The sequence below is a fragment of the Grammomys surdaster genome, unplaced genomic scaffold, assembly GCF_004785775.1.
Source record: "Grammomys surdaster isolate TR1022 unplaced genomic scaffold, NIH_TR_1.0 166, whole genome shotgun sequence".
In the NCBI taxonomy this organism is placed as follows: Eukaryota; Metazoa; Chordata; class Mammalia; order Rodentia; family Muridae; genus Grammomys; species Grammomys surdaster.
In genome coordinates, this window is record NW_021604614.1 from 12,780,960 (window position 1) to 12,802,713 (window position 21,754).

General features: G+C 42.7%; 1 protein-coding gene across 5 annotated transcripts in view; it reads left to right on the forward strand.

Annotated features, from left to right (window-relative positions):
• The window catches only part of Clip1 (CAP-Gly domain containing linker protein 1), a 106,484-nt gene that overhangs the window by 41,056 nt on the left and 43,674 nt on the right, over nucleotides 1-21,754 (forward strand). For 4 of the 5 annotated variants that reach the window (XM_028765873.1, XM_028765877.1, XM_028765874.1 and 1 more), the window contains exons 5-11: nucleotides 1,464-1,686; nucleotides 5,101-5,298; nucleotides 5,856-5,959; nucleotides 7,120-7,180; nucleotides 12,232-12,336; nucleotides 16,253-17,197; nucleotides 19,989-20,105. In XM_028765873.1, the coding sequence (XP_028621706.1) occupies nucleotides 1,464-1,686; nucleotides 5,101-5,298; nucleotides 5,856-5,959; nucleotides 7,120-7,180; nucleotides 12,232-12,336; nucleotides 16,253-17,197; nucleotides 19,989-20,105 (1,753 nt within the window). The remainder of the gene's footprint in view (nucleotides 1-1,463; nucleotides 1,687-5,100; nucleotides 5,299-5,855; nucleotides 5,960-7,119; nucleotides 7,181-12,231; nucleotides 12,337-16,252; nucleotides 17,198-19,988; nucleotides 20,106-21,754) is intronic. The other variant, XM_028765876.1, reaches the window with a different exon arrangement.

The following is a 21,754-nucleotide window of genomic DNA, read 5'->3' on the forward strand; positions in this document are numbered from 1 at the left end:
CATCCACTCATCCATCTGCCCATCCATCCATCATCCATCCATCCATCCATCCATCCACTCATCCATCTGCCCATCCATCCATCATCCACTCATCCATCCATCCACTCATCCATCCATCCACTCATCCATCCATCCACTCATCCATCCACTCATCCATCCATCATCCATCCATCCTTCCATCCATCCATCATCCATCCATCATCCATCCATCATCCATCTGCCCATCCATCCACCCATCCACCCACCCACCCACCCATCCATCCATCCATCCATCCATCTACCCATCCATCCATCATCCATCCATCCATCCATCATCCATCCATCCATCTATCTATCTATTTTTGAGTCACAGTAACTGCCTTTGACAGGAAAAGAACTGTAAAGTGAGTCTTCATGTTTGATAAGAGTCCCATCCTGTGCTAAGGGGTTGACTGTCAAGCAGCCCCCTCTGTTGTAAGACCGCTCCCACTCTGCCCTGGTAGCACAGATGAGGCTCCACCAGCACAGGGTGTATGGGGATTTCCCATCCTTGTTTTCTGGTCTCACAGAGCCCAGAGCTGCTCCCAAGCTCATAATCCTCTTCGTGGTTCCAGTGCTTAGATTTTAGGATATGGAGTCATGCCTGGCTTAGAATGTTTCCTTTTCAAATGTTTTGACACTGTTGGGTGCTGCTATGGGAGATGATACATTGTTTTTTTTTTTGTTTTTTTTTTAAAGGGACCTCTTTCTTCAAAGATTTATTTATTTATTTTATTTATGAGTACACTGTAGCTGTCTTCAGACACACCAGAAGAGGGCATCGAATCTCATTACGGATGGTTGTGAGCCACCATGTGGTTGCTGGGATTTGAACTCAGGACCTCTGGAAGAGCAGTCAGTGCTCTTAACCGCTGAGCCATCTCTCCAGCCCGATACATTGTTATTATTGGTATAAAGTATACGGATCATGACATGATCTAGTTAACATGGACCTATAAACCATATATAAGTGTATGGACTTTAATCTGCCAAACATCATTGTTCACAGAGATAAAGATTAAATATCTCTTAGTAAAACAGTTAAGCCATCAAGCCTACTCACTGTTTTGTGTATTTCCTGTGTATCGAAAACCAAACACTGCGTCTCTCACGTGAAGGCCAGCCTTCACCACTGAGCCACGTCCCCACCCGCTAAGCCGTTCTCTCCCATTACTGAAGCACCAGCACAGTCTCTGGTATCCTCCGATGGCTGACATTTCTAGTTTACTTAGGTGGCTCTTCCAGAGTCAGGGTCTTGTTTGATTTGTCTTGACGGTGTGGCTTTAAGTGGGGGTCCCTATGTTGCTAAGCTGCTTACATTTATCACATAGTACATGACTTTTGTCCTTACATAATCGCAAGCATTTTGAGTTGAAAGAATGTTTGGTTATAGCTGTCACTTTTTGTAATTAAGTTGTACTTGTTCCTCTTACTGTTCTCTAAAGGTATTTTCAATGTCAACCCAAGTATGGATTGTTCGCTCCTGTCCACAAAGTGACAAAGATTGGCTTCCCTTCTACTACCCCAGCCAAAGCTAAAGCCGCTGCTGTGAGGCGGGTGATGGCCACCACGCCCGCCAGTCTGAAGCGAAGCCCTTCCGCCTCCTCCCTCAGCTCCATGAGCTCTGTGGCCTCCTCTGTGAGCAGCAAGCCCAGCCGATCAGGACTAGTAAGCCTCCCCTTCCTGAGGCCCCACATGCCTACAGCCAGGACTCTGCTTTGCTTGTCTGTGTTCTCAGTGTTGCCCATAGCTTGTTGTGGAAGTCCCTGCAAGGACATGGGTTTTGAAATAAGATTTTTTCTTTTAGTGTCACTTTCATTCATAATAGCTTTAATGTATTCCAGTTCTTGAGAAATCTGTGTAATTACTATTTATTCTGTGAAATTACTTCAGCCCAAATGACAGGGAAATTGGAGGTATCCCATTCGTCATGTATGTAGGTCTCTTTCTCTTTGATTTTTAAAAATTTTAGGGACCAATGTATTTTGAGATAACTTAATGCTTTATATCATCAGAGTAGACTAACCCACAGCAAATGTGTGGAGTGTTCCTATGTAGGCCAGAGGATTCAGAGGGGGCCTTCTGGAACTTACAGATGCTAGGAAGGGCCATGTTTTGTTTTCTTTCTTCTTGTCTTTGTCTTGGTCCTTTCTCTCCTCTCCTTTCCCCACTTGGAGCATTGAAAAGTGGAATTGCTGAAGTTACATACCACCATGTTGTTTCTGTCAATATGGTGTATTATTCAGATTGTTTGGATGTCACTCCCTGCCCTTGATTTCATTTCTTGGAAGTTAGGCAGATGCTGTATACATCAGAAGTGTCAGCAAGAGTCTACTCCCACCTGAGTCAGGACCTCAAGGCCACAGTTAGTTAGATGATGACTCCAGCGCTAGGGTCTCCATCCTTGATCTCATCTACCTTCTGTTGCATCACGGTCAGGAAGAGAAAGGAGGGGCGGTGAAGTCTCTCAGTGGCTATCATGCCCCTCTGCCGGCCAGCTGCACTTTCTTCCTTTTATATACAGGTAAAATATATACTTCTCCAACTGTTTGAGTTTATAATCTTAACAGTACAATTAAAAATGTCTCTCAGGAGAAAAAAAAAGCCTCAGGACCAATGGAATGGAGGTGAAGAACAAAGCCTTTTTCTGAAAGACTCAACACATCCCAACATGAACATCTACTCTGCTGTTCTAGGAACAGTTCCACGGCTGTGTCTGCTCTGGAGGAGCTCTTTCCTTGAGTAACTTTCAGCTTCTTGTAAATTATGTCCATTTCTTTGGGGAGTACCAAGCTCTCCGCATCCTCCAGGCTCTCCTACTAACATTTAGCAGACAAGTTCTGATTTCTCGTAGCTCACCTGACTTATTGAAGATGATTGTCAAATAGATAAGTCTCCTTATCTTGTGACACAGCTTTGTTTCTTGGTGTGTTTATGTGGGATAGCTATAGTTTCTAATAAAAATTACTGAAAGACTATAATGGGGAAATGAAACAATGTGCTTTAGCTTGTTCCTGAGAGGTATATTTCTGTCCAGGGAAAGCGGAAGCTGAAAAGTTAGTATTTTTTTGAATATTCATTTGTATGTGTGTGTACGTGCATGTGGGTATGTGTTGGGTGCTTTGGAGCTGGCATTTGTGGGACACTGGTTTCTTAGCTGAGTGCTTGGAATCAGAATTCTGGTCCTCATGCTTTCTCAGCAAACACGCTTAGCCACTGAGCCATGTCACCAGGTCCCAAGACAAGTGAGTATTTTAAATGAATTCTTCAGTAACTGTAGTGTCTTACCATTAGGGAATATGCTCCTGTTGGGCTCTGTACATCTTCTTGAACCTTGGAATCCTGTTTATCACTGTACCTTCATTTCTTGTGCGGCTCTGATTGGTGCATAATATGTTTTTTGTCTTCACAACTGCCAATACCCAGCTTTGCAGACATAGTGTTGTTGAATGGAGTCGATTACAGGCTGAAACTGAAACTTACATTTCATGTAAAAACAGCAACCTCTGCATTTCTTTGGGATTTTACATATCCTTTGGTGTCCGTGTGAGCTTTCAGGGCCTCTGAGGCATAGCTATGCACATGATTTGGCGACCTCATGTACTTAACCATGCAGTGAAGAGGGCAAGCTGATCTAATGTTAAAAAGAGAGACCTGGAATTTGCTCTCAGTATGTTTCAGTAATTCAAGAAATTCCACAAAGTGAGCCACAAAAGGTAGTGTGGGTTTGATTGGATTCCTTTGCTCTCATAGTCATCAAATTGCTGGATTGTTAATTGATGAAGATTTTCACTGCTCGTTCCCTGAGATGAGGGCTCAACAGACTGATGGAGAGCACTCGAGTGACAGATGACACTTTGTTTGCAGAAGAAGCAAAGGCTGGATTGATCTGGAGCCAGCAACTAAATCACGGCCATGGACCAATGCTTGCCAAGGATGGGGCCATGTCCAAACACTGCCCCAGCCTGCAGAGCCCATGGGAGCCTGCAGACCGGAATATCATTCACTTTGCCCAGTTACCTGCTGCTGTTTATGCAGATTCATTTCGCCTTAATTGGACTTAATGTGGCTGTTAGCTTACAGATGGATATGTATGTGAACCGACAGAGATTGATAGATGACAAGGAGACACCGTCTTTCTCAGGGTCCCCTAGCCTTTGGCTCTGCCACTTCCTGTCTTCCTTCTTCCCTCCTTCCTGTCTCACTGTTGCCCTGTTCTTTCCCTCCCACTTACCATTTCTTTTTCTCCATAGGTTTCTCTTTTCCTTTCTTTCTATTTCCTTTCCTTTCCTTCTGTGTGTGTATGCTTGTCTGTCTGTCTGTCTGTCTGTCTGTGTCTGACTGACTTTCCTTACTCAGACTTCCCTTCTTAAGTCTTAATTATCTAGTGATTGGGATTCAGGTCCTAGAGGCCAGATTCCAGTGCGATATCACCCAAATTTTTCCTTTGCAAAGAAAGATGAGAAAGATCCTAACGAAAACCCAGCAAAAAGATGCGACTCTAAGGGTGATGCTTTCATTTCTTAGTGCAGACTGGTAGTTAACGACTCTCAGCTTTAAGACCAAGAATCAAATGGCTGGCCAGGTGTCATCGGCAGAAGACAACCATAGCTCAGGCTGGAGTAGTTTAAAGAACCTTGGGATGGTTTGCTTTGTTTTGTTTCTAGGCAGGGTCTTACTCTGTAGCCAGGCTAGCTTTTAGCTCACGGGTAGCCCTCCAGCCTCAGCCTCTGGAGTCCTGGGTGTGAGCCACTTTAGAGAAACTTTTAAAATGGGTTTTGTGAAAACTGTCTAGATCCCTACGGACCTTGTCAGCCGAGCTCAGAGTGCCCATGTTTAAACTACATATCCGTCTTCTAAATGTCTTCTGAACTTTGCTGTGAGCTTGCTTATCGGTATGTTTTTTTTTTTTTTTAGTGAGGTCTTACTTTCTTGGTGAGAACTTTGTCTAATATTTTACAAACCCACAAGCTGGGGCAGCATTTTTGCTTTGCTTAGGCGATGTCTGCTACGCATGCGTTGTTCGCTCCTTTCCTCCTGGACCGCATCATCGTCCTTGACTTCTCTGACTTTCCTTTGCAGTTGACTGAAACCTCTTCCCGCTACGCCCGCAAGATCTCGGGCACCACTGCCCTCCAGGAGGCGCTGAAGGAGAAGCAGCAGCACATTGAACAGCTGCTGGCTGAGCGGGACCTGGAGCGGGCCGAGGTGGCCAAGGCTACCAGCCACGTGGGGGAAATAGAGCAGGAGCTAGCCCTGGCCCGAGATGGGCATGACCAGGTGAAGACTGGTGTTGATCTTGTGCCTATGGTGGTGGTTTCCAAATTGAGTGATGAGGTTAGAAAGAGTGCCTGGCGTTTGGAGCCAGGGAGTTGGATTTGAACCTAGGAAATGAGTATCAATTTCTTCTCTGAGCTTGTTGAAAAGCTGCGGTCTGCGCGCCCGTTTTCGTCACCATAAAGCTCTGTTCGTCTCCATTTCACCGTAGCCATTTGGTCGTCACGTCTAGGCTTTGAGTCTGTCTGTGTTAACTGCGCATTACTGAGACGTTAGTGATTACAGGTGTTGTTTGTAGATTATTACTGACACGTTTCGGTATTGGAAAAGGTGAGACCTGTTTTACTGTTGCCCTCTGTTGCTATATGATGTGGGATGGTTTTTTGTTTTGGTTTTTTTGTTTGTTTTTGTGTCATCTAGTTTCTAGGAAAGTTGCCAGGAATAACCTACCAAGATAGTTTTAGACTGTATCCAGAGTGATGCTCACCCTTCGTGGTCTCATTTATCTATACCTGTTTGAAGGTATCCCAGGCTACTCACTGACATCCTTCTTTCCCCAGCATGTCCTGGAACTAGAGGCCAAGATGGACCAGCTACGAACCATGGTAGAAGCTGCTGACAGGGAGAAGGTGGAGCTCCTCAACCAGCTGGAGGAGGAGAAAAGGTGATCCCTGAGTGTGGGCTTTGCCTTTTCAATGATGTCTTAGCAAGAAATTTATCGTCAGCCAAAGGAAGGCTGTTGAGTAGAAGCTGAACTCTGCTATGTGAAGAGGTGCTTTGATGTAACTTTCCCAGGAAGCCTGGTATTATTTAGTATGACTGGATTAACAGAGATTTATTGTCACTGAATACTTGTCCCGAGAATCACTTTACTCAGCATTATCAAAGGAAACCCCAGACCGGTTTCACTTACTTAGCTTTTATGAAAAACCTTTATCCTCGAGAAAGCTGGCCTTATTTGGAGAACAAAATTGTCACATGTAAAACAGTTGGAGAATTCTTCAGGTCAAATGAACACACATGCTAATGATGTGAGATAAACACAGAGAAGTTTGGCTCTTTACAAGCAACTGCCATTCCTCCCTGTCTTCCCAGAGACGGAACCTACAGCCTCACACTCGCTTGGCAAGCATTCCACCACAGTCAGTGCCCACAGCCCTTTTGTTTTCCTGTTTTACAACAGTCTTACAAAGTGGACTGCACTGGCTCTGAACTCATGACCCTCTTGATTCAGCACCACAAATAGCTAGAATTGTAGGTCTGTACCATTAGGCCCATAATCATTGGATGAAGAAGCACTAGGCATAGGATGTTCTCTCATCCAAAAAATAAACCTACAAACCTGTGGGGGTGGTATATGTCTGCGTTACAGCATGCAGGAAGATATAGTCTCTCTGTCTCTCTGTGTCTGTCTCTCTCTCTTACACACACATACACACACACACACAAAGTAGATTTCATATACGTATAATCTGAAACTATTTCTTTGGTAAGCAAGTATTTTACTTTAAGGCTGATATTATTTTGATTGATTGACTCATTCTGGTGTATATGCCCAATGGAAAAAGTTTTTGTTTGTTTTCTTGTTTCTTTGTTTTCAATTTCTTTTTACTTAATATTTTCTAGAGTTTGGAATTTCTAAATAATGACAGCACAGCTTTTATGCACCAGTGCCCTAAAGATTCGTGCCTTTGTTCTCTAAGTCTCTAAGGTGTTCGTTTGCATTGCTGTCCTCTGAATTCACCAGGGTACTGCTTGTGGTCTCACTGGGGTAAGGTGTTCCTTAGTGCTTTCCTTAGTGCCTTGTTTGGTTTTATCCCACAGGAAGGTTGAGGACCTTCAGTTCCGAGTTGAAGAAGAATCAATTACCAAAGGCGATCTTGAGGTAAACCCTTCCAGATCTTTAAAGCCCTTATGATTGCCAGTATTGAGAAATATGAGTGGCACACTGGGCCAACTGATCCTTGTCAGAACAGTCAGTCACGAGGATGGCAGCATCCTGCCTTGGCCCACTTGGGTGGTACTAAGGTGATGGTTTGGTCCTTGAGCCTGTGATTTCGGTGTTCATGTGGCAAATTAAGATGCTCATACCTCTTCTCATGCTTCAAAATTAGAAGCTACGAGTTGGCTTTTAATCAAGTCATAAATCTGGCTGTGTGTCCTCAAAGCAGTCTTAAGTAAGACTCTCCTGGTCCCTCTGATGGTGGGAATAGCATTTTAAAAGAAATTAATTTTGCCGGGCAGTGGTGGCACACGGCTTTAATCCCAGCACTTGGGAGGCAGAGGCAGGTGGATTTCTGAGTTCGGGGCCAGGCTGGTCTACAGAGTGAGTTCCAGGACAGCCAGGGCTACACAGAGAAACCCTGTCTCAAAAAAAAAAAAAGGACTTAATTTTGACATAATCATACTAACAAAGCAGTTTTGCTGTGGTTCAGCTTTGTTCTTTTGTGGAGCAAAATAAATCCTTTATAACCCTGTAAAAGTCCATGACGTGTTCTCATCGTTTATTTTATTCTTTTGGGACCAGGAATTAGACAGTTGCTTTTTAAAGTAATGTAGTTACCAAAGCAAAAACCAGGAACAATTTATGCCACTTCTATGGCATACTCGAAAGTCAGCAATTTTCCTGTAATAATGGGTTTCTTACCTTTGTAACAATTATTCATATTAGTTTTGAATTACTGCTATTAAATGATTTTGCTGCTTTTAAGTCACTGCCAGATATATGACAAAATAAACATTAACTTTTCAAAATTTGAAGATTCTGTAAGATTCTTCATAGCATTTCAGTGAAGATTGCACTTGTCTATACAGCTTTTGGATTTTGGGAGGAGCTAGAGACGTGGCCTCTCTAGTTTGCCTGACACTCACAGCGCAAATCAGGCTGCCTCAGACTTATGGCAATCTGCCTTTGCCTCCCAAGTGCTGAGAGTACAGTCATGCATCACCATGTCCAGCAGAAGGAATATATATACATATGTATGTATGTATGTATGTATGTATGTATGTATGATTTTTTTTGCCACCATCAGGATTTTGGAGTCTGTTGGCTTAAATTTTTGGAGTCCTTCCAGACAACTCTGATTTCCTTGCAAATAAATGTATCTTTATAGTCAATAAAGAGTAAAGAAAAACATTTTCTGAGTTCTAATTTTATAAGGTCTAGATTTTAATGGCTTCTTGATAATTTAATAGAAACCTTCTTCACTCATTCACATGTAGTCGCCTCCTTTAGTTGACTTCTGTGTTGTCATCCATTTAAAAACATCCAAAGTCTCATTGGAAATTTCATCTCATCACCTAATTCATACGAATTGCTGCCTCTGGGGTTTGGGAAAGGCTGAGAGTTAAGATATTTACATTAGCAGTAGGCCAGTATAGTCTGTCTGATAAACTTACTAGAAATTAATCAAATAAAGTTATATTGAAACCCTAACACAGATTGAAACTTTAGTTGAATCTCTTTTTGTTGTTGTTTACTTTTTTATTTTTTTACTGATAGCAAAAGAGCCAGATTTCTGAAGATCCCGAGAATGTAAGAGGGCACTTAACTGTGTGGATATGTCCCTTAACACAGATTGATTCCAGATTAAAATGCTTATTGATACACTCAAATACTAACTGCATAATCTGACCTGGGGACTTTTCCCTTAGTATTTCTATGCATGTGACTTTCAAAGCAAATGCATTTGTATCTTCAAGAAACTGTATGTACTGACTCGGCTCTGTGGATTCATTTGTTACTACTGATAGGTAAATATTTAAAGACGTTTTGCTGAAAAGGAAAGAAATTATCTGAGGGCATGGCCTCCTTCACCCCATTCCTAATGTTTCTCATTTTGGTAGACACCTGAGGGAAACATAAAACACCTTAGACGGAGGAGCTGTGGGAATGCTGGGAGACACTTCCCAAGTGGTCTGACCTTCCCAGCCTCGTTGCTTCCGGTTGCTTTTGTGCACACTTCCACTGCTAGCCAGAGCAGCTGATAAAGCTTCCGTTTATGGCTACAGTATTTCCCCTCTATCTTCAAGTAGAGGCCAGTATTCTTCCCTGAATATACAGGGTATTTTAGGTTGTTCTCACTGAGGGAGCTTTTCCTAGCAGCAGTGCTACCATGTGTGTGGTGCTGGCTCTCCCTCTTCCTACAGACTACCAAAGTGGCCTTCAGAGCATTGATTCTTGTACACATTGCCAGCTATGCTGCCAGTGGAGAAGACCCAAAACCTTTTGCTTTGATTAACAGGCTCAAAAGAACAAAATTGGAACAAAGAATTCTTTTACTTCTTACCATCTATTGAGCTGAAATAGAGAACTCACATTGACATTTTGATAAGGGGTTCCTTTTTGCGAAGCTACTTCAGTGATCTGGGTCTCTTTCTTCTCTCCATCCAGAACAGGTTTCGCTGCCTCCAGTGTCAGTGTGCATGGGACCTCCTCCTGCCTCTCTGTGCGCTTCTCGCAAGGCCTTTGCTCTCCTTCCAAGCCCTGTCCCAGGACTTTCCTCTTGGGATACCACACCTTAGACTTAGAAAGCAGTGATTTTAACAGGCTGTTCTGTTCAGTGTCACACTTTTACCACAGGCTGTGGCATGGAGGTGAATCACTGGCTCCCTTGCTACTGACTGAAAGTCCACTGTGGAGCACCCCCTTCTAAAATGTGGGGTGGGTGGTTTGCTGCACTCAGCTGGAAGGTCTGAACTGAGGGAATAGTACATAGATGTTTTCTCCTTTCTTTTTAAAAGACAGGGTCTCACTCTGTAGCCCAGGCTAGCCTCAAACCTGTGGTGATCCTCCTGCCTCAGGCTGCTCAGTGCTGCAATTGCAAGTAAGAGCCACCTCTCTTGTCTTTTTTTTTTTTTTTTTAAATAGGCTCTGGCTATGTAATCTAGGCTGGCCAAGAACTTGCAATATAGCCTGGCCTCCTCCTTTTGATTTTCCTGTCTCTGCTTCCTCAGGTGCTAGGACTATATAGGCTTGCATCACCATGCCTGGCTGGATATTTGTTTTTTATCTGCACATAGTGAGTGACCTAATTCATGGTCAAAGAAATAAGAGACTATTTTCTTTTACTGCTTCCTTTAGTGTGAATTCCTGAAGCTGTAGCCCCAACTTTGTAGATCTGGATTAAATTATTTTCTTGTAAAAGGAGAATACTGAACAGTTTCTCTTGACAGCACATGTGGATACAGGGGACTATTAGGTTTTGAAATGTGTCTCATTATCTCAGAATGTAGAGAGTGTAGGTGAAGAATGTAAAGGAACAAATGTCTTCTGTCCGAGTGTGATGGTGCATGCCCTCAATTCCAGGAGGCAGAGGCAGGAGGATATCTTTGAGATCTAGACTAGCCTGCTCTACAGAGTTTCAGGCCAACCAAGACTGTGTGATGATATCCTGTCTCAAAAAATGTGTTCTGTTTTCCTTTTTAATGTCCTTTTTAGTGATCCCTTGAATGCATCAAAGACACCAGAGTACCAGAGGACATGTCCGTAGCTTTGGCTTTCTCCTCAGGCTTGGTGGTAGTTGGTGTCACTTTGTTACAGCCTTTCTGTCATATTCTCACTGCCCAGATTGGTAGACCTCTTAAGTTAACCCTTACAGCATTTGTCAATTGTTGCAGTGACAGTTGGGTTAGAGAGATGGTGGGGGAAGATTCTTTAGACCAGTATCACAATTATTTCAAGTGGAGCAAGATTTGGCCACCCTTGAGTCTGTTAAACAGAGAGCTCCTCCTAGGTCCCAGCCAGGTAACTGACTGTGGAAAGGAAGTCACAGCAACAGTGAGGTTTCCTGGTCCCACTCACCCTAAGATCTCACCAGGTCTCTCATCGGGATTACGTTGCCATCCTTTCTTATCTTCTGAGCTCGTAAAGAACAACTTCATTTTAGGATAAAAATAGTCCCTTATATCTGGAGTTTAACTTTTCTCTTGCTCTGATCGCTTTAATTGGCTTTTTCAGAGGAAGAGGCAGTGGTGGGTAATCTTTACCAAATACTGTCTTTGTGATCTTGACTCCTCCCCTCTTCTCCACAGATAGTTAAGCCTTTGAAAATTCCCAGTTGGGAGGAAAGTAGAGCTTCTGTGGCCTTGCTCTGCTGTGGAGAAGCTCACCAGAAAGCATCACCCACTTCTGCAGACACCACTGCTGAGCGCCTTGGTGCTGCCTTCTAGAGCCTATTTTATTTGTTCATTTATGTATAATTATTTTCTGATACAGGTCTTATCCTATAGCTCAGGCCTTGAACTCATTATGTTAGCCCAGGCTAGCCAAATATTCGCCACAATCCTCCTGCCTCAGGCTCCAAAGCACTGGGATTATAGGCTTAAGCCACTATTGGCCAAAGTCATCACACGCAGCCCAGATTCATCTTAAGATGAGCCCTTTGCCCTTTTTTTATTACACATTGTTTGCCAGGTCCAGCAGTCTGCTCTGAGGACCTACTGAATGCTTGAAGATTCATGGCATTGTCTCCTCCATACATAGGTGAAAGTGATGATCTTTTTGAGGGTCAAACAGCCTTGTGAAGTCCCTGTGTCAGTGACATACACATTAATGTCAAGTAGCCATTGCGGGGGAGGGGAGATGATAGTTAGGGGAGTATTAACTATTCTAATTTGTGCTGATAAACTTCACTTATCAAGATAACATATCTTTGGCTGCATGCATCTGAAACTTCATCCTGCCTCATGTGTTTTCCATGTTTTTCTTTCTCAACAGACTAGCTCATGCCCTCCTCCCGCCTTCCTCCTCTCTTCATAGTGTCCACCCTCACTCCCTCCTTTCCCTGGCAGCTCCATCCTCTCTCTGTGTTCCCCTTTCTGTTTGTCCTGTGGCAGAAAGTACTGGTGGCTCGGCCTGCATGCCGCTCTCTCCTCCCGTGCTGGCGTGTCATGGCGGCACTGTTGTGTTCTTCTCCTCTTCCCTTCTACTAACAGACGCAGACCAAACTGGAGCATGCCCGCACTAAGGAGCTTGAACAGAGCCTGCTCTTTGAAAAGACCAAAGCTGACAAACTCCAGAGGGAGTTAGAAGACACTAGGGTAACGGCTTTCACTATTTCATGAAGCAGCTTCACAAGTGTGAGTGGTGGACACGTCGGGTGACAGGTGACGACAGGCGACAGGCCTGCTGTCGGCTTGCGCCTTGACCCAGTGGTTCAGCCTGAGTTTTGTCTCAGTACTGCTCAGGTATTTGTGAGCATAGAGTGATGAGGTGTTTTGTGTAAAGCATTTTGTCAAACATAAACTTATCCGAAATCAAGATCAGAAGCCTTCTAACCATATAACTCCATGGTTCTCCCCAGTGGGATTTGAGGTTCTCTGTATTAGTACTTTGAAACAGTTCCTCTCCAGTTTCCACAAGCAGTCAGTTGTCCTCCAGTTCTCATATTCCGAGTTACTGGGTTTCCTAAATAATTTATGCTTTTTCCTGCCTTTGCCCCTGGCCTGTTGGGAAAAAAAGAAATGGAAACATTAGCTCATTTTTGTTTTTGTTTTTTTAAATGAGAATTAAGAACCTTGACCCCAATTATCTTTTTCTTTTCTTTTTTTCCACCCCCACCCCCTTAATGGCTAAACTTACATCTCCTTTCTATCTGACACCCAGATTAAAATCTCAGCGATTAGGAAGTTCAGATGTGTGGGGAAAAGAATGACTCCTTTTGTGGCCAGGGCCTTGGTCCTGTTTTAATTGTTTATCTATTAAAGCACCTAGAGAATTGCCGTGCCACTCATTCTAAGAGCTTTGTAACTATTCTTCAGCTTTTTCGTCATCCTTGGACATAGGTTGTATTATTCTCGCCATTTCTGTAGACATTTGCAGAGCAAAGACTCTAAGCACAAAGATGTTAAAATTTTTGTTTAAGGTTTCACAGCTAGTAATAGTAGTGTAGCCAGAATTGCCTTTTAGATCATTTGGCTCCAGAGTCTGTGCTCATAACTTCTATAGGATGGAATCTTTGATTTGTGCTAAAATAAGTAATCAGAATCACTCACATGTAAATGTATACATATATATATATTCATATATGTACCTGTTAAATCACGTCTGCCTTAACTTTAAATTTCCAAAAATTACTTGTATCTATCTGATCAAATTTGTTACCCTGACTTTTCTTTTGAATCAATAGTATTTGTAGAAATTTCTTTTGGTGTGAAATCATTGATATAAAAATTTAGATAAGTAGATAATCTTCCTATTCTCAATCATAACTTTTTGGTTTTTAACAAAGAAAAAAAGGGTAAGGAGACAGACCATTTGGTAAGGTATTTGCTTTGCAAGCATGAGGACCTACCTGGGGTTAGTCCTCAGAACCCATGTAAAAAAAGGCCAGGCCTGGTGGTTCGTGCTTGTAGTCCCGGCCCCGGGGAGGCAGAGACAGGTTTCCTGAAGCTTGCTGCCCAGCCAGCCAGTCTTGTCTACTTCAAGCCAGTGAGAGACCCTGTTTCAAAAACACAGGAAAGAGCCCAAGGAAGGTCGCCTGAGGTTGTCATCTGGCTTATATATGTCTTTGTACACACACACACACACACACACACACACACAAACCTATGCACAGACAAGCTTGTGTAAAAATAAAATAATAAATAAGTAAATAAATAAAGCTGAGCATAGTGGCTCATGCCTGTAATTCTAGCGCTTGGGAGGCTGAGACAGGAGAATTACCACAAGTTCAAGGTTAGCCTGGCCCACATAGATTTAGGTCAGCCTCACTGCAAAGTGAGACCCTGTCTGAAAAAAACAAATGCAAAAAGAGAAGAAAGAAAATGGTTTCAATTGGCCTCAGAAATGAACATGGATTTGGTAAGAAAAAGAAAAAAAAAGAAAGACGGAGAAAAGAGTAAGTGATGCTTTGGTGCCAAAGACTTGATCTTGGAAATCCAAGGGACTTACGAGACAGAGACCCTCTGATGTAACTGAAGTAAGGAAACACACAGTTTTACTTCTAAATTCTTCTCCCAGGCCTTAGTCAGCAAACAGGTTCAATGTTTTCTGACTTTATGCTGGATAATAAGGCATCCATTTTCAAATGGACTTAATGGGGCCATTTCAAATTAGAGTCTATAGCATTCCATAACAAGCAGCGTCTTCTTTGGCCCTCACTCCTGGTTTGCCACGTGTGAAGAGAACCAGTGGTCCATTGACTTCTCACATCTCCTACAGTCCTTTTCAGGAAGCGTTTTAGAATTCCCCTCTAGCCTGTAAATCCAATTTATACCCAGCTCACCTGGTGCGAGAGAAATAGGAGCAAGAATAAGAAGCAGTTCCTGACTTTTATGGCCAACAACCGGCAGGAGAAATATAACTGAGGGCAAATGCTGGGAAATCAAATTTAAAAAGGAAAAGTCAGAACGCCACACAGAGAACCACCACCCTATTGCTTTTTACTTGGTGTTCTCTGAATTTGGTAGTTCCATGGTGACTGGGAATGGACCTACTGGCTTTGATTTATTTCTGCTATGATCTTGTGGCAAAGGGGTTCATTGATGTTTTATATGTTAGTTGTCGGTAAGAAATTGATGGACCGCTCCTCCCTAGAGACCAGAATATAAATGAATTAACATGTTTAATCTGAAACATCTGTATAACCACAAAGTCCCACAACCATAGTCAGTTCCAGAACAGTCAGTGACTGTGCGATGCCTTCCTCCCTCTTCTCTCTGGGCATTTATTTTACTGAGCATCACAACATGCTGGGGTGGACAGAGGAAGCGGAAGACACTTGTCCTGTGTTTTCTGTCCCTATAGGGGCAAATGGGCAGGGATCTGAAAGTAGGAAGAGGCTGGTTCTTGAAATCTGGGACCATTGGTATTTAAAACTACTTGTATTCCCTTCTATTTCCCAGGCTAGTTAAATGGTCTTTATGTCCTAAGATACCACGTTCCACACTGAGAGCCTGGGAAGTAGCAGTAGAAAAAATGTTTGTAAGAAAAGGCACAAGCTGACTCCCCTGCCTCTGGAGTATTTATTTTTTTAAACTCCAGAGCTCAGATAGAAAAAGTCTGTGGATGAGGCACCCGTGCAGCTTAGGTGAACGTTCCAGTTGTGTGTGCTCCTGTTGAGAACCACTGGGTTAGGGAAACAAGATGCAAACGTCAGAGTGCAGACACAGTTACAAAAGCCAGAAGGGGTCTTTGTGCGAGAGGCTAATGTATAACTACAGGTACGTGATCTTTTAGTGTCATTTAAAAAGCCAGTAAAGTCTTCTTTACTCAACTGAGGCTTTTAGTCTACCTGCTATCTCTCAGAAGTAGAGTGCTAGCCACGTAAACAGAATCTTAATTTTCTGATTGATACGCACATGATAAGTTACAGGTGAAATTAATTTGAATAATATATAAAACCCAGTCTATTTAAAAATATTATTTTATTGTACAATGACTATGAAAATCATTAAGATATTTTATGCCTGTTTTTCTCTGAGTTTTCAAATCCTAATGTGTGTCTCGTGGTACATCTTGCTTCAGATGAGACACATTTCAGGGCTCAGCCACCTGTGTCTAGTGACTGTGTGTGCACAGTGGGCTTTAATCACCAGCCTCAGGCAGCGTAGCACCTGAAGCGCTACTGGATGCAGTCTGGGTAAGGAAGGCAGGACAAACTGACCAGGTGAGCACTCTTGCTCCCGTGAGGCAGGTGGGTTACTGAGCACTATGGGAGCTACTGTTTCTGTGAACTTCTGATCAGTTAATGAGTACTTCCGGTTTAAGCGTCTTCCTTAGAATCCAGGTAGATATTGTTTGAGTGAGGTAAACTCAATATCCACGTGAGATTTCAGAATGGTGGGAGTTTGTTGAAGATTATAATAATTATGTCGTAGAGGTGCCAGAATTGAGCTTGAGCTGTTATCTCAGTGTTAACCCTACATGTGATAGATTGACTTGGCTTGACTCTGGGTGTTTTTTAGGTAAGGAAAATCATCAGTGCTTTCTATTTCTTATGACCACTGTTAATAGGTGGCTACAGTATCAGAAAAATCCCGAATAATGGAACTAGAAAAGGACCTAGCGTTGAGAGTACAGGAAGTAGCTGAGCTCCGACGAAGGCTAGAGTCCAGTAAACCTCCTGGAGACGTGGATATGTCTCTTTCTCTTTTGCAAGAAATAAGCGCTTTGCAAGAAAAGCTAGAAGCCACACATACTGACCACCAGAGCGAAATGACTTCTCTGAAGGACCACTTTGGAGCTCGGGAAGAGGTGTTTCAGAAGGAAATCAAGGCTCTGCACACTGCCACTGAAAAGCTTTCCAAAGAGAACGAGTCCTTGAGAAGCAAGCTTGACCACGCCAACAAAGAAAACTCAGATGTGATAGCTCTGTGGAAGTCTAAACTGGAGACCGCCATCGCATCCCACCAGCAGGCAATGGAGGAGCTGAAGGTGTCCTTTAGCAAAGGGATCGGAACGGACTCGGCCGAGTTTGCTGAGCTAAAGACACAAATTGAGAGACTGAGACTAGATTACCAGCACGAAATAGAAAGTTTACAGAGTAAACAGGACTCTGAACGGTCTGCTCATGCTAAAGAGATGGAGACCATGAAGGCCAAGCTGATGAAAATCATTAAAGAGAAGGAGGACAGCCTGGAGGCCATCAAAGCCAGACTGGACAGTGCAGAAGACCAACACCTAGTGGAAATGGAGGACACGCTAAACAAACTGCAGGAGGCAGAGATAAAGGTAAAGGAGCTAGAGGTTCTGCAGGCCAAGTACAGTGAACAAACCGAGGTCATTGGTAATTTTACATCCCAGCTCAGTGTTGTTGAAGAAAAGCTCTTGGATCTTGATGCACTTCGGAAAGCCAATTCCGAAGGTAAATTGGAACTGGAGGCACTTAGACAGCAGCTCGAGGAGGCCGAAAATCAGATTAAACATTTAGAGACTGAAAGGAATGCTGAAAGTAGCAAGGTTTGTATTGACATCTCCCATCTTCATTTTCTCTTTTTCATTTGTTATTTTCATTATATGTTACTTTTAAGTTGAAGTCATTCATCTCCAAAATGCCTGAGTTAACACGAACTGTGCGGTGCATCCACTTGAGTAGGATAGAATACTTTCTGAGGATCTCAAGTATGGTTTCTTCTGAGGAGAGCAAAGCAAATAACGACCAGCCGTGTGAATTTTAGTTTCCTATCACTTGGAAACTTTATTTGCTACTTCATCTCGTGGCCATGATGTAAACTCCTGTTTAAGCTTAGGGTCTCTGTTTAAAGTAGAGCTGACTCCTAAACTAGTGATGTTAAGGTGAATGAGTGACAGGGACACAGGCGCAGGCTGGACATGGTGGTGCATGCGTATAATAAATACTTAGAATGATGAGGCAGGAAGTTTGCCAGTTCAGTTCCAGGCCAGCCTGGACTACATAAAGAAACCCTGTCAAAACAAAACAGAAACAATCAACCAAAACAAAAATCACTCTCTAAGCTTATTTATTTCCTTTCTGCCCACATCACTCCCTTGCTTATAGGGTTATTTATGTATAAAAGTAGAACATGAACTCAGAGAGCTTCTTAACTACTGTATAAGTCAGCATGCTATGGTAAGCAATGCTCACAACAAAGTAAGGGCAGGAGCCCAGAGCTGTTTGCACCGTTACCATACTTTTATGCCACAATGAAGAAACCGTCCATTTGTGCTAAGATGCCATGACCAAGGCATGGCTGCTTAGAGAGGGAAGAGCTTCTCCGGGAACTGTAGTTCAGAAGTGAGAGTCCCGTGATCATCCTGGCAGGAGCGTGGCAGCAGGTGGCCAGACATGGTGCTGGAGCACACGCCTAGAGTTTACCTCTCAATCCGTAAGCATGGCTTGAATGAGAGACTTGGAAACCTTAAAGCCTGCCCCTCCCCCATCATATACCGCCTCTAACAAGGGCACTTCCTAATCCTTTCCAAAGTTCCACTAAAGAGATTTAGTATTCAAATATACATGATCCTGTGGGGGCCATTCTCATTCAAACCACCATACCATCTAACCTTTGCTTTCTGGAGGTGGCTGTTAAGTTGAGGCTGGGTCTTACTATGTACCCCAAGATACCCTTAAATTCATGATCCTTTTGCCTTTCCTCTCAGGTGTTGAGACTACAACATGTATCACTATATCCCTGTCCCTTGTGGGGTTTGTTTTTGTTGTTGTTTGTTTGTTTGGTACAGGGTCTCACTTTGTAGCCCAGGTTGGTCTAGGATTGGCTTTATAGCCTACACTGGCTTTGAGTTCTCAGTAGTCCTCGTATTTGGGCTTCCAAGTACTGGGATTACAACAGACATATGCCTCCAGTCCTCTGGCTGTTCCTTTTTGGGCATATTGTTTGGGGAGTTGAGGAGACTAGTGTGTTGTTTATCAAGGATTAGGAACTAAAGTGTCCACTGGCGACATTTCCTGTTATCCAGCCCTGTTAAATGTCAGCTTCAGTTCCTCAAGATATTCTTCCCCAGTCCTTCCACTAGTTGAGGCTCTGGTATTGGTGATGAATGATTTTTTGTGGAGGAAGCTGTTCTGTTGACAAAGAAGAAAGGGTTCTGGTGGCTAAATGAGGAGAGATGATGACAGATAAATAGCAAAAGTCTGCTAAGTAACTGTACTTGGAAGTAAACTAGCTATAGGAAAAGTCTCTCTAATGTTAGGTGGTTATGAAGTAGCAATAAAAAGAAAGCAAGTTAGTTAGAATGGACTATTGGGCTGATCAATGGGTCACCCTTTTACAAAAGGATTTAAGGAAAGCTGAGTTCTGATGGCTGTCCTCTGGATCTTTAAATGACTCATGTTGAAATATTTTAAGCATACAAATATACAGAATAATGTAAACCACCATTATAATGTGCCTAGGGCCTGTCAATGCTAACCCAAAACAGGCTCTACCACTGAGCTGATTTTGTTTTTGTTTTTTATTCTATACAGCTAGGTTTTTTAAAATTCAGAAATGAACTTGATCGGGTAGCTCATTTAGGAAGTAAATGCCAACTCTTCCTTCTTTAGACCATGATGGTATTCACATTTTGGCATAGAAGAGTAGTATATTTTGACCTTTAAAAAAAATAGCCATTAGAGCAGAGTGGTGGTGGCACATATCTTTAGTGCTAGTACTGGCGAGGCAGAGGCAGGTAGATCTCTGAGTTCAAGGTCTACTCAGCAAGTTCTGGGACAGCCAGGGCTACATAGAGAAACCCTGTCTTGACAAATGAAAAAAAATGCCATTAGAAGCTGGAGAGCTGCTTAAGCATGCTTACTGTTTTTGAAGAGGATCCAGGTTTGGAGTCTAGTTCCAGGGGATCTGACACTCTCTTTTGGCAAGCTTGTGCACATCCATGATGTACATAAACTCACACAGGCAAGCATACATACACATAAATAAAATTAGTGTAACCTATTTTAACTAGGTCTGTTGGCACACACTGAGTTTGAGCCCATGCTGGTCTACATAGAGAGTTCCAGGACAGACAGACGGGTATACAGAAATTGTCTCAAAAAAATATGAGTCAATCATACCTACAACTGATTGTTTGAAAAGTCACTAGTTTCTTAGAATTAAAACAAAACAAAGCAAGAAACAGCAAAAAACACTCTTTCCAGTATTGTTTTGTTGTGTTTCTCATTATTTTTTTTACATTTTATTTTTCCTTATTCTTTTTTGTTTCTTTTGTTTGTTTGTTTGTTTGTTTGTTTGTTCCATTTGCTTATGTACCATATAACTTGGTGTGTTAGGCTAATAGCATTACCAAAGAACTCCAGGGGAAAGAGCTAATGCTCGCTAGTCTGCAGGACAGTTTGAATGAAGTCAATCAAGTGAAGGAGACATTGGAGAAGGAGCTTCAGACTTTGGTAAGTACCTGTCGGATGGGAGCCTGAATCTCAGCATTTCTGGCCTCTTCCTGTTTAAATGAACATTCCATTAAAACAAAACAAAACAAAGCAAAAAAACCTCTGCAGTTATTTCTCTGCTTCTTCAAAAATATGGATCTACATTGAGTGTATTAGCAGCTGATAAATACCTTCAGGTGAACTGGATCAAATCAAGCTAGCAGTAAAGGTGGGTGGTATTTTTCTTTTCAAAATTTCAAAAAAATTCTCCTTTTTCTCCAGTGAAGCAGTGCTTGGCAGTTATTGGCAGCTTAGTTTTACAAAACACAGAGACGTATCTTCCCAGCTGCATGCACATCCAGCAGTGATTCTCACTCTGAGGTTTTTCCTGCACCTAGCCTTCAGCATCTCCTTTGTGACTGTGGGCAGCAGCTGTCCAGGTCTTTAGTGCCCTCTATTGGTGAGGTGTTGTTCTATCAGCTTGAACTGTCACTGGGTTGTATTCTGCCTTAGGAAATTATATTTCCATTTGTAAGTTGTTTTTTTTTTTTTAATCCCAAGTTGTGTAATGGTACAAGGCTTTAATCTCAGCCCTTAGGAGGCAGAGGCTAACAGACTCTGAGATCCAGGCCAGTCTTGTCTACATAGCAAGCTTCAGACCAGCCAAGGCCACATAATGAGATCCTGTCTCAAAAAACAAACAAAAACTGAACCAAACCAACTAATGCCCCAAAATAAAATCTTTTCCCACCCTTCCTCCCTCTTTCTTTGCCTTCTACACCATAGTTTGATCTTACTGGAGAGTAATAATTATGGACAGTTGGCACCACGGTACCTATGGAAGCTTTGGAGAACCTAGGTAGCTTCTCAGAAGCAGTGGTCCCAGCTGTTTGATGTCCCCTGTTACTGTGTTGTTTCACTGATCACATTGGTGAAGCATTTTTTTCTTTTTTAAAGAATTATTTATTTTATGTATGTGAGTATACTATAGCTGTCAGACATACCAGGTGAGGGCATCCAATCCCATTATAGATGGTTGTGAGCCACCATGTGGTTGCTGGGAATTGAACTCAGGACTTCTGGAAGAGTAATCAGTGCTCTTAGTTGCTGAGCCATCTCTCCAGCTCAAGACAAGAGTTACAGGCATGTGCCATCATGCCTGGTGAACTGATAAATACTTTTTTTTTCCCGAGACAAGGTCTCTCTATGTATTCCTGGCTGTCCTGGAACTCGTTCTGTAGACCAGGCTAGGCTCAAACTCAGAAATCCACCTGCCTCTGCCTCCCAAGTGCTGGGATTAAAAGCACGTGCCACCACTGCCCAGCAATAAATCTTTAATAAATGTTTTGAGTACCGCATTTTGCTGCCCTCACTTCTAAAATTCCAAGAGTTAATTTTTTCATTTGTTTTAAATACTGTAAGATTATTTCTCTCCATGCTTTTGGAAGAACAGGTGCCACCTGAAGCCTAGCTTTGTGAACGACATAGGTGGACACCTTGTAGGCTTTGCTGGTTTGTGGTTCATGTGCTCATCTTAATAAACTCTGTTGGAAGTACTCATTCACAAAAGCCTCCTGAAGATGCTGGAGAGATGGCTCAGTGGCTCAGAGTACTCATTCACAGAAGCCTCCTGGAGATGCTGGAGAGATGGCTCAGTGGCTCAGAGTACT